General features: G+C 36.4%; 1 protein-coding gene across 2 annotated transcripts in view; it reads left to right on the forward strand.

Annotated features, from left to right (window-relative positions):
• FBN2 (fibrillin 2) overlaps window positions 1-13,405 on the forward strand; it is a 119,204-nt gene that overhangs the window by 90,931 nt on the left and 14,868 nt on the right. For both annotated transcript variants that reach the window (XM_086866620.1, XM_086866619.1), the window contains exons 43-52: window positions 3,664-3,732; window positions 4,274-4,399; window positions 5,165-5,290; window positions 5,673-5,798; window positions 7,086-7,202; window positions 8,722-8,850; window positions 9,145-9,264; window positions 12,351-12,476; window positions 12,669-12,821; window positions 13,135-13,200. In XM_086866620.1, coding sequence (XP_086722746.1) covers window positions 3,664-3,732; window positions 4,274-4,399; window positions 5,165-5,290; window positions 5,673-5,798; window positions 7,086-7,202; window positions 8,722-8,850; window positions 9,145-9,264; window positions 12,351-12,476; window positions 12,669-12,821; window positions 13,135-13,200 — 1,158 coding nt within the window. The remainder of the gene's footprint in view (window positions 1-3,663; window positions 3,733-4,273; window positions 4,400-5,164; window positions 5,291-5,672; window positions 5,799-7,085; window positions 7,203-8,721; window positions 8,851-9,144; window positions 9,265-12,350; window positions 12,477-12,668; window positions 12,822-13,134; window positions 13,201-13,405) is intronic.

Raw genomic sequence — 13,405 nt, forward strand, 5'->3', positions numbered from 1 at the left:
AATTTATAGAATTGACTTCCTGAAATAAAGCATCCCTGAAAGCTCAACTTGGAAAAGTCATTGATGGGAGAACCATCAGCTTGGAAGGAAACCCGACATTAATTGAATGATCTTTATATTTGAGAAAAAGAGCAAAGATGCTAAGATAAAACTAAAAACTCATGTGCCTGTTTTGTACAAACACAGTTTGTACTTGCCCCAAGTTTATATCACTAAATCTGTGCCTCTGGTGCTGTGATTGTGCTTTTAGTATAAAGAATGTATTACTTCCATTTCAAGTGGTTTATCCTGGTCACGTGAGGTAGACAACAGATAATGTAAGAAAGATCTTCCCTCACAGTAAAGAGGAGGAAAATAGGACTGAAAATAAGAGAAAACAGCCTTTTTCTCTTTTTCTTACATAGGAGGAGGGAGAATGAAAGAATGCTCCTAGCAGTCAGGAATGGGAAATGGAAATAAGCTTGAGAGAGGAAATACATATTTGCTACCACAGAGAGCTCATGAAATTCTTTCCCATAGTCATTTATCTAAATGTCATAAAATAGTCATAATGGTGACAGCAGGATGAGAAAAGTACAGCAAACTGCTAGCAGGGATTCATGCAATTAATGTTCTTGGGTAGAAAAAAGAATTCTCCTTCTAGATTGGTGACACTCAAATTCTCAAAAACTTCTGCAGCTTTTAATGATTTGTTAAAACCAAAATTGCTTGGTATTGTGCAAGCAGTTATGGGGTTTAAATATTTCCTGAAATACTTCAATATTGCCTTGTTAGCATTTTTAAATGACTTTACTGTTTTTGCAGGCATAGTTGAAACCTTTTACCATGAAGAGGGATTGTGTGAGGGATCAAACTCAGCTTCCAAGTGGAAATGGTTGAATAGCTGAGTTTATGTTCTGTAATCAGTTGTTTTGCAGTCTGGGTGTGGGGTGCACATCACAGACAGGGGTTGGGGTACACTGACCCTAACCACATCACCAGACTGAGCCCGGTGGCTCATTAATAACATTATTCTGCCCTGATGAGGATTGTAAGTGAACTTCACATGCCCACACATTTGCCCTTTTTTTGCCCCCCTTAGTGAACAGGCCTTTCTTCCTTTTTCTCTGTTTATGCTTACCAATCAGTCTCTGTTTGATGACTTTAAGTAGTAAAAACTGTTTTGTTTGGTTTTACACATTATGTAGATCATAACTATTAACATACAGACTTTAATCAGAAATAATAGTACTTTTTTTGGTTTTTTTTACCCAGAGAAGTGTAGAAAGCTGTTTCATTGTTTAGAGGTAATGAATAATGTACAGAACTCCTTTATGGTTTGGTAATTTCAGGAGTGCCTGATCTCAGGTTTTTTTCCTGGTATGTGACAGATCTTTTGTTCTAAAAAACAGTATAGTTATAAGTATATGGGGTTTTGAAAGCTTTTTCAAAATACAAAGCCAAGTTTGCAGAAGGTAAATCTCTGGCATGTTTTAGTGTGGCTATTTTGGCACTTTGTATGAAGACATTTTCATACAATCCTTACCTAATTATATACTCTTTCTCTACACAGTAAAAGCTGGGGGGAAAAAAAGTGTGAAAAAGTGAATTTAGTGGTATTCATGAAACATGGAGGTAGCATAACAGAAGGAAAGAGGTCCTGCAACCCTTGGAGCCTCTTTCTCATCCTCCCAGACCTGGTGTGTTTCATCACAGAAATAGGAGATCACTGCCCACTAGGACAGGGTAGTGGTCACAGGGCTCTGTTTTTGTCTGATCTGTTTACTGACAGCAGTAAATGGCATAAATCTCCTTGCAGAAAATAACTAAGTTCTAAAAGAACTAAGTTACTAAGCCCCAAATCTTACAGATAAGTAGTATGTAAAACATACTAAATTATTATTAATTTGTATTAAATTATTGTAATAACATGCATTAAAGATTATCTTTGAAAGAGTGGTAAATTGCTGAATTGTAAAGCAGTAAATTGTAAAGCACTGTGGTAGACAGCTCTGTACTGCAAGAATAACCTGGCTGAGCATTAAGCAGCCATTAAACAGTAGGACAGAAGAAAGGAGAAAATGCTGATGTTCAGATCCTGGATCCTGCTTGGCTTAGAGAATTGACTGAATATGTATGAATGTGGGAAAAAGATTTTGCCAAATATCATTCTGAGCAGTGATTAACTAAATTTGCTAATAATGGGGATGTTTGGTGTAAAGGAGGCAAGAATTACTCCATTTATAATGGTAAACTTTTCAGAATCATGAGCTGCTGAGGAGCTGCCAATTAAATGTAGATGATAAGAAACTCAAATTACAGCCAGTAAAGACTATAATTGCTACAGATTAAAGAGCATTACTTGCAGGAATACAGGACTTCTTTGTTTTTCATTTTCTGGTGCTAGAATAATTTGTCAGCATTTCAGGTTTAGAAACACATCAAAGGCAGGCTCCATTCTCTTCCTTCTGTTGGCTAAAGAGGTTTCCTGTATTTCCTCAGCAGCTCCAACAGTGGGCCAAGCAGTCAGGGAAGTCTCCAGATATTAAAATTCCAGTAACCCTTTGAATTTTATGTTAATCTAATGTTTCTATAAATTTCACTCACTTTTTTGAAGTATATTTCACTTTAATCCAATGCCCTGAATGTACAAATAATCTGCCACACAGGTTATTTGAAATGCTTCCTTGGCAGTAGTTAGGAAATGGAATATTGAAACATACTTTTTTCTGGATAATTTGTATGCTGATATGACCTAAAAAGCACCTAAAAAGGTGCTGAAAATTGGCATGGTTATTGTTTGCAAACTGTTCATTCAAACTGGTTGTGTCTTCACACTGGAATTGCTTCATTTCCCTCAAACAGGTACAAATTCCTATGGTAGAATTATGCAATTCTGACATAGTTGTAGGGCTGTCATTTTTTTATATTTCTATCTAGATAAAAAATTATTACTGTAAGTGTGTAATAACTTTTTGTCTGGAAAGCACTGTTCTGCCACTGAAACATCATCTGCAATAATGAATAGAATCCATGCTAGAAATTTTTTCTTTATGTTGCATTTCAAACACCTTTCCTAGAAAAGTCTGGGTTAATTTATTTTGCACTTCGCACCAAGCATTTCCCATTCTCCAAGTGCAAAAAGAGGATATAGAATGAGCATATTAAAAAAGTGGGGATTTTGGAGCATCTCTTTTTAAAGCACAGACTCCATTCTGATGAACAGTTCAGTGGAATTAATCTGCAGTAATTCCATGGAAAATAAAATATATAGTATTGTGACAGAAGCTTAGGTACAGGTAAATTATACTTATTTCTCATATTTGAAAGTGCTGCTGTAGATTCACACCGTAGATGCTTAGAAAACCTTAATAATAAACCTTAAGGAGAACTATTCAGGAAAAAAACAAAACCAAACCAAACCTAATTGAATGGCTGCATTCTCAAATCAGACATTTACTCATGTGCCAAAGTCTGGAAAGATTTGAGGATAGTTTGAATTACTATTTCAATCTGCATTAATTTATTGGCAATCTGAATTTCCAATACAAGCTATAGAGGAGAAAATTGTTCTCCTGAATATATTAGGGTAGAAACTACTCTTGAGTAACTTAGAAAACTGCAGGTTATTCTTGGGAGATTCATGCATTCCCTGAAAATGCATTACTGTCTATTTTACTCTAGTTGAATTCAAGAGCCTGTGTGGAAATATTCCTGGCTTCACTTTTGACATCCACACTGGAAAAGCTGTTGGTAAGTTTTACCAGTCATATTTTAACCAAAAATTGTTTTGCATAATGTTTTTGTGCCTACAAAATGTTAAGCAAAAGAAACATTTCATATACTAAAGTTGTTAAATTTCATTTTGGAGTTACAGTGCTGAAATAAATTGAGATGAATTTTTATGTGAAATTTTTCTGTTTGTGGATTTTTTTTTTTAATTTCTACATTTTGTTGTGGTATTTTGCTCATGTGGCATCCTAGTTCATGATTTTGAGTTTTAATCAGTAAAATAAAACATTTTGCCTTCAAAAAATACTATGGGACTTCTCTGCACATTTGTAAGTTCTGCATCTTTGCCAATACTTAGTGTAGCTCTGTTTTTGATCACTTCCTAAACTTCATATGCCATTTTCTGTCATAATGGGCTTATGTGTGGTTTTATAACCTGAGTGTAATTTCTGTAGATTAAAAGGAACGTATCAGCTCAGTTTTAAACACAGTTAAAACGAGAATCCTTGCAGTGTGTAAGAAAATGATGAACTGTACTTAAAGTAGCTCCACTGCCTTTCAGACATTGATGAATGTAAGGAAATCCCAGGAATCTGTGCCAATGGAGTTTGCATCAATCAGATTGGCAGCTTCCGCTGTGAGTGCCCCACTGGATTCAGCTACAATGACCTGCTCCTGGTCTGTGAAGGTGATTTGAAATTTGGATATTTTATCCTTAGCCCCCTTAAGCTTATCCCAAAGGGAAGGGGAACATTTAATTCTTGTGGCTTTCAAAGTCTAAGATAAAGACTGTGAGCTTTTGTAGGGCCTGAGGTTATAAATCAGGTTAAGTGCTTGTCTTTAATACAGATGCACATGCACTTAATAAAATTTGTCATTGTTTTTTGTCAAGCTCCTAAATAGGTAGACCATACTTTTGTTTTATTTTAGGGAGAAAATCTAATTCTTGTTCTTCTTCTTCTTCTCAAAGAGAAGTATTCTGGATTTTTTTTTCCAACTTGTGTCTCTTCTGCTGCAGTTTTAGAGGCAGAGATACTCATAGAAGCTAATTTTGTGTTTTGTAGAGTCAGTAGGAGTTTTGTCATGTGCTTGAGAATTTTGTGCTAATGTGCAACCTAAAAAATTGCAAACTGTGCCACTTTTTTTTCAGTTCAAACACCAAGAGCAAGTTTTTTTAAATGCAAAAATTTCTTCAGGCAGATGTTGCAAATTTGCAAAGTGATTAGATGTGTGGTAAGTTGGATTTGTAGGCTGGGATCCTCTTTCATCCAGAAGGTGACATGGATGAAATGGTGTTGATTTTACTTTTTTGTGTGCATTCCCTGCAGACAGGGCTGGAGGTAAGGCTGCTCCAGCTTTGTGGAGGACTGAAGTTTCCTCTTGCACAGGCAGACAAGACAGTGTAAATCTGAGGCAGGAGTGGCTTCTGATGTCTGTACTCTTGGTGTTTCAGATATTGATGAGTGCAGCAATGGGGATAACCTCTGCCAGAGAAATGCTGACTGCATCAACAGCCCTGGGAGCTACCGCTGTGAATGTGCTGCTGGCTTTAAACTGTCCCCCAACGGTGCCTGCGTGGGTAAGAAATCAGATAACTTTTCTCTCCTGTTTCTACCTCACCAATGGTATCCATGTGTTTCTCTCAGCAGCCTTTATTTTCTGTTACCTGGTGCATTCTGCTGCTTTGCTTTATAGCCACATTTCAAAGTAAATGGAAAGACAGTGACATTTTTAAAGGACATTTTCTAGGTACCAGCCAAATCCTGACAGTAGTTTTATCCTCAAGGTGTGTAGGCAAGTATTTCCTGTAAAATGAAGGTCTGTTAAGATTCAGGTTTACTTATAGATAATTTTGAATCTGGTTTTAATCATAACAATGGATTGTAAAAACATTATTGTGTGAAATGAGGATATAATGGAGGTCAGTAAGGTGCACCATCTGTTTTGTGTTTTTGTTACAGATCGCAATGAATGTCTGGAAATTCCTAATGTTTGCAGTCATGGTCTGTGTGTGGACATGCAGGGAAGCTACCAGTGTGTGTGTCACAATGGCTTCAAGGCATCCCAGGATCAGACTATGTGCATGGGTATGGAGAGAAAATACTTTTCTGTGTGAGGTTTGTTTGCCTGTGGGCTCTTTGCAGGGGGAGAAGATGAGGTATATGTAGGTTATACTGACATTATAAAACTGTTTCATGCATTTCTGGGCTTTTTTTTTTTTTTTTTTTTTTTAATAAAGTCTGTGAAGTTACCCTTGGAGTGGATAAATTAGTTTGAGGAAAAAAAACTCAGAACAAAACAATGTGTTCTGAGATTGCTCCACATTACTAAAGAAACATTTCCACAGAAACATATCATGGTGGCTTATTCGACAGAGTTTTATAGGATGTGTCAGAGAGTGATAGAGCTTGGATCTAAAACCACACATTTTTCAATGATTTGAATCTATTGTGTTAATGTATCATTTAATAAACATAATCTCCTTTTTAATGTAGCTTTATACTGATTTCATGTGAAAATGATAGCATGATAGAGATCTTATGAGATAATAATATTGAACAATAAGAATGTTTTTCTTGTTCTTTTAGTTTGTAATCAGTTCTACAGGGTTTTAAAATGAAAAGGTGATGTGTTTCAATTTTAAATAGATATTTAAAACCTATTCATGTTGTAGTACATATTCATATATGCCTAGAGTCTGCTCATTTTTAAACTAAATCACATTAGTCAGACTATCTGAAGAGGATATTTGGGGAAGTGACCTGTTCTGACAAAGCCAAATTTTGAAGAACTAGGAGGACAAAATCTCAATAGATTCCAGATCCCCATGAAACTCCAGAAATTACCATTACACACAGCAGAAGACATTGAACTTCAGTGCCTACTTATGTTTGTAAAAGTTTGTTAGCAGTCTATGTAATTCTAGATGTGATATTGACATTATCCATATTGACTTATGTAAATTGAATTGCGTTTTCAACAGCTTTTCATGGGCTCTGAGGTAAAATATGTACATAACAATTGATCATTTCAGGGTTGTGATGCTTAATCTTATGTGCTCAGTCCTGGTCACTTGTATATGTTAAAGAAATTAAGAAATCTTAGTATGGAAAGCAAAAAGAAAGAGTGCCTTCAGGTAACTGCACATACACCTTTATTTTTACATGTAACAGTATCTTTTATTTTAAAAGACACACAGAATTAGATCATATAATGTTTTCCTCTGTGTACTGAGAAGCCCTAAATCTGTAGCATAAACACATAATATGGCAGATGAAAGGAGGGGCTGAAGTTTAGGGTGTTGCAATTGTGCACAGACAACACACTAACCCTGGGAAAACCAGTTCCCTCATGCAGTTTGTCTCTCCTTGCAGATGTTGATGAGTGTGAGCAGTATCCATGTGGAAATGGAACCTGCAAGAACACAGTTGGATCATACAACTGCCTGTGTTATCCAGGATTTGAATTAACTCGTAATAATGATTGTGTGGGTAAGAGACCCCTAATCTAAGCTTTTGTTTTCATTGCTGCTGGTTTGGCATGCCAAGGAGGACAGCGTGTAGTTTAACAGAAGAGATGTCAGGGTGTGAAGAAAATTGAGTGCAGTAGCTTCTGCTGTTACCAGCCCTAGAGGTTAATCCTTACTGTCATGTTTTAAAGTAATTAGAAGTATTTTATAATTACAGCCAATTGAGATAATATAATATTATCCTAAATACCTGGACTACTGGGGGAACTTTCAGTTCACTGATGTTTTAATGCTTTCTGAGCTCCTTTAGTGAGAGTATTGGTATTTACAGCACATCTTTGGCTACAGGCACAGTCCACAGGCACCACTTGCTCTATCCCACCACCAGTGCTGCCTCATGAATTTAGAATAATTCCTTTATTTCACCATTTTACTTGACTTTTGCACAGGGCAAGAAAGAAGAAGCAGACCAACAGTAAGAAAGCCAGGGGAGCTGATCTGTAGCCTGCCAGATCTGCTCTCCTAAAATGAGCAAAGTTATGCATAGCTGACACAGGCATTGCTATTTCACATTCCCTAAAGCACAGGGCACCAGAATATTTGATGAGTTTGGACTACTTTAATTACTGGGTTCTTTTGATAAAGCAACCAACATCTTCCTGGGCTGAGAAACAGGCTCATAAACCTCAAGGTCTTCCCCCTTGTGCAGAATATAACCAAAGAAGAGAGGGAGGCTTTACACTCCTTCCTTCTACAGAAGGAAGACACAGCAAAGTCTAATTGTTCCTTCAGCTTCAGGAGAGAACTAATACATCTTTTAAAAAGTATTTTAAATCATCTTCTTGTCCAGAAAAGAAAATATTGAAGTAACAACATTGCACTGCAAAGTACAGGTTTTTCTTACTGCATGATGCTTATCCAATATCATTTTCATTTATTCTTCCTCCATATCTTCATCCATATTTTTCCTTATGCAGTGCTCCTTTAAGTCTGCATAACTGAAGAAACCTTACAAAATAACATTTTAAAATAAAATAGCATTTTGAAACATCATTTTCAGAACTGTTACAAAGGAGAAAATCATCCTGTGGAAAGCAGATTACATAGTCCAAACTTTGAGATTGGCAGGGACAGGCTTTTAGGAGGAAGCTTGAGTGGATATGGATCCAGATAAAATCCAGAACACTCCCTGTAACATTTTCTCCTTCGTTGGTAGATTTCGTGTCATGCAGTCCCTTAGCAGTAATTATCTCCAGATGCAGTAACTGGGGTAATGCTGTAAGCCTGGAAATTGTAATACCCTGTTAAAAAGTGTGGATTTTAATTTTTTTTTATTAAAAGTGTGCATCTTAATGCTCGAGCAAGTGCTACTTTCTACCAGCTGTCAGCTGATTTCTTGTTGCTACAAAAATGTACCTTTTCCGCAGAAATACTAAGTATTGAAACTTGAGTGTGTTTATAACATACTGTATGTAGTATGCTGGGACTCAACACTCACTTCTTGGGTTCAATTTTGATAGTTCTAATTTTTTTTTTATCAGATATTGATGAGTGCAGTTCCTTCTTCGGTCAAGTGTGCAGAAATGGACGGTGTTTCAATGAAATTGGTTCTTTCAAATGTTTGTGTAATGAAGGATACGAGCTTACTCTGGATGGCAAGAATTGTGTTGGTATGTATGAAACCACATGATGTTCAAGTATTGATGAGCTGAAAGAAACTAACAGCTCCCATGTAGAGGGAAGGAACACAGCATGAATATCTAAATATCAAAAAAGAATGATAGTGACTTAAATGAAAACACAGTAGAAGTAACAGCCTTTTTTTGGAATAGTTGTTGGTCTTTAAGCAATTAATTACCTTAGAAAAAGAAAATTAGTACAGACCCCCTCAATCTTTTTTATGTTCTGTTACCGTAAGAATTACAGGATTCTAAATCTTTCTTGATTTCCTCCACCCCCCAAAGATACCAACGAGTGTGTGGCACTGCCTGGGTCGTGCTCTCCTGGTACCTGCCAAAATTTGGAAGGATCATTCAGGTGCATCTGTCCACCAGGATATGAAGTAAAAAGCGAAAGTTGTATTGGTAAGGCAAGTTGTAACTGTTGTTCCTGAACAATTTAAGAATTTGTATGTGGTTCTAATTGGGTGGAATGCAGTTGCACACTCTAATGGTTGTGAATGTTTCCTAACTTAAAATCAAGGTGACAGGGAATAGGTATGAAAAATCCTTAGGAAGAGGTTTTAAAAAGGAAGGCAGACAAATATTTTGTGCTGCAGACTCTATTTTGAACATTGATTTCTTCACTAATGCAAACAAAAGTACTTTTAAAAAAGAAGTATTTTATTTTTCAGTCACTTTTGAAAGAATGTAATTTATAAAACAGATGCCTTCACTGTATTTATATAATTTTTACACAAGGTAATTACTGGCAATCAATGCATGAACTAAGTATTTGGTGTCAGAGGGAAATGAAGTTTAAAGATCTTGATAAAATTATGGCACTTACAAGAACAATCAGGTAAATCAGTTTCTTCTAATAACTGTTTTCTGATTTTACCTTTTGTATAATGCCTCTCAAGTGCTGAGATTCACAGGAGGAGAAGGAGGATGCAGCAGACCTATCACCAATTTTTATGTTCTAGTTCCTTCATTAAGGTATCACTTAAAGCCTTGGATGCCATTCAAGAGCTGAAAGTCACACACTGAACTAAGATTTGCTGTGGCAGAGAACAAGAAATAAATCCAAGTTACAACTCCCTTTTCCAACAGAGCAAAGCATGGGATACTGTGAATTTATTGGGCATTTAAGATTTACATTACTGCATTACTCTGTGTGGCTGCAGGAACCATTTTGAACTTTTTGTCTCGAACAACAGGATTTCTTTTTCTAAGCCCCAGAGTTCTCTCAGCCACTTGTATCATGCCACCAATATTCAGTTTGCCTGCCAACTTCATGATTTCTTTTGGCAGCTTCTGACTTCTTATTAGCAGTTATGTTTGAGCTGAATTCAAATCACCTACAGTTCTAGTGTCATGAATATAAAATAATGAAAGCTTTTGGTTTTCAAGGAATGTTGCTGTTTATGGCCACTTTAGTAACTTTTCAGAGTTTATGTTTTTGAGAGCATCAGTGACTTCCAGACAGATTTTTGCCCAAACTGAATGAAAGGGGCTTGCTTGCATTCTTCTGTCATTCTGCCATGTGTCCAGAAAATCTGAAGCTAGAGCTCCTAGGAAATACCCAGATTATCACATGTGATTGCACTAAAACTTAGATTAATATTTTCACAGCCGTTGCAGCAGATGTTGCCCATTACTTTCTATTGATGTTGTGTGCAAACAGCTTTATGAGAATCCATTCCTTCTGTCTGTGATGTGAAGGTTGGCAGTGGCTGATTGCTTTGTGAGCTCAGGGTGATTACATGCAGGAGAAACCAGAACAGCTGGGGCCATAGAAAAATTCTTAGCTTTCACCTACCCATGTGATATATTCCCTTTCATTTTATAGGAATAAAGGGGAAAGGACTCATTTACTTCCGAAGTCTGGATAGTCACCTCTCCATCATGGCCACAGAAAGAGTCTTAGCACAAAACTGTTCATTGCAGTAATAATGATCACTTCAAAAGAGCCATTTTCCTCTCCTGTGCAGCTGAATTTGCTGAACTTTGTTTATTAAAAGCTATCACAGCAACTGGGAAACTACTTAACATTTTCTCTGAAATAAGCTGGCTTAGAATGCTTCACAGAAGAGCCTGTCCATGGGAGGCTACTGCAGAGTTCAGTCAAATGCCAGATTGTGCTGCAGTGCTTTGTCCATGTGCTGTACCTAACAGCAATTTCTGAAAATGAGACTCAAGGCAGTATTTTTCAGAAGTTGCATCACAGAATCTACTCCCACCAGATTTCTTCCATCACTCCACTTGCATTTTCCAAATAATAAAGATTGTATTTCCATTGTTTTCTTACCTCCTGAAAAAAGGGCATTTTTATAAAACTCAGTACAGCAGAGAATTCAGTAAACATGGGCAAAAATAGCACTACAAATTTGAGTATTCAGCATCCACAAAGCTAATTTTCATGGAGAGAGCCTTGTTCCTGCCTGTACTTTGGTTAAGCTCACTGTTGGCTTTTATTGTAGAATGCTTATATTTTAATGCTTATATTACATGCCACAGGCTTCTGTGATGGTTCTTCCAATAGTCCTTAATGAAAGACTCAAAAAGCATTGTACTTTGAAGGTTATTAAAATACATTTCATCATTTATCAGATTATGCTTGCCTTTAAAAATTACCTTAGCAAGGCAGCTTATATATTCTTCTAGTATTTGCAGAATAGGATAAGTTAAAGTACAGTTTTGAATAACAGATATGAAAAATTAGGGGTCTCTTAATGTATTATTTTCCTGCTTTGTCTGTTGTCTGTATAGATGGGGGAAGTACACCTGATGCTGTTTGAGCTGCACAGTTCTACAGGCACTTGATATTTACACTAAATACTAGTACTTTGGCTTATGCTTTTGATAATTATTTAATATAATATTTAATGATATACCACTATTAAAAAATAAATCTTAACTGTCTTCAAATATTAATAATAATACATTATAGATTATTCAATAGAACAGGAATACATTTTAAATATCACAATGAAAGTGGTAGTAAAAGCACATTTTAATTATAAATTAAATAATTATAAATCTAATGTGCTAATTATAAATCTGGACATGTAAATACAATCAAAGGTGTCACTCTGCTAATAACTTGCTATAGTTTCACTCCCAGAATCTGACAGGAAGCATAAAAAAAGTACACCTTTAATTAAAAAGAACTCTGAGCATACAGATTTTTAAAAAATAATCTTTGGATGTTTTATGCTTACAGAAAAATATTGTTTGTGTGGGAAATACATTCTGAAAGCATTTGTTTATTTTGAGTATAAGGAAGAACAGAGAATGGTATTTAGAAAAGAAGGTGCATGCCAGTGAAAAACCTTAATTTGAAGGAGTCAGTGAAAAATACAGGATGCTTTATCTCTTGGACACTTTATTGGAAGCTGCTCCAGTTAAATCAATAAATCAATCAATCAATCAATAAATAAGAAGGCTTTCTTAACCAAGGAGTTCACGGCAAGTGAGGCTATGGTGAAGGTTTCTCCATTGCTTTACAGATATTAACGAGTGTAACGAGGATCCCAACATCTGCCTCTTTGGGTCCTGTACGAACACCCCAGGAGGTTTCCAGTGCATCTGTCCCACGGGTTTTGTGCTGTCTGATAACGGGCGGAGGTGCTTTGGTAAGTTCATGGGTAAGGAATGCAATAACTCAGTCTAAAAGGTAACAGATACTCTCTAGAAGCCCCTTCCAATTTAGAGTGCTCTTAAAAAAGTGTGAAAAATACAGGTCTTGTGTTACTTCTCTCAGGGCAGACAGTCAGTATCTAACCTGGGAGAAGACAGCTCTGCATGACTGTATTTGCTTCTCCTAGATACCCGTCAGAGCTTCTGTTTCACCAACTTTGAGAATGGGAAGTGCTCAGTGCCAAAGGCTTTCAACACCTCAAAAGCCAAGTGTTGCTGCAGTAAAATGCCAGGAGAAGGATGGGGTGATCCTTGTGAGCTCTGTCCAAAGGAGGAAGAAGGTACACATTTAAAATTTAAAATTTGTTGCTGGGGGAAAGGGAGGAGCGCATTGGTGGTGTACTTTTTGGTCATTAGAAAGAGAGATCTTTCTGGCATTCGCTCTCAGTGGCTTTTTCTAGAATGATTTTTCAAGTCAGCAAAAGGAATAAAATTTAAATGAAAGAAACCACAGACAAAGAGAAACACTGATTTCTTGGTTTTGCTCAGTAGAAACTTGAACTAGTATCCTTTTTGGATGGCTTTAACCATCCAAAACTGTCATGATTCTGTATCTCACTTGCTCTATTTTTTAAAGAAAATTTATCTCTACAGTTGCTTTTCAGGACCTGTGCCCATATGGTCATGGAACTATTCCTGGAATTGATGATACACGTGAAGGTAGTTATTCTTCTCAATATGAAAACTAAATATTAATATTTAAAACTATACTAGGATATTACAGCACGTAACAGCTTACTCCTCACAGCTGCTGGTGTCAAGAGGCTGACCTGTAAAAGTGTGTTAAAAGAACACTTTTTGAAGTGCATGGTTTGAGACAAACATAATAGGGTGCTTGGGTTTTTTTAAATGTTTTGTTTTGAGA

Source organism: Cyanistes caeruleus, chromosome Z (genome assembly GCF_971803275.1).
Source record: "Cyanistes caeruleus chromosome Z, bCyaCae1.hap1.1, whole genome shotgun sequence".
Lineage (NCBI taxonomy): Eukaryota > Metazoa > Chordata > Aves > Passeriformes > Paridae > Cyanistes > Cyanistes caeruleus.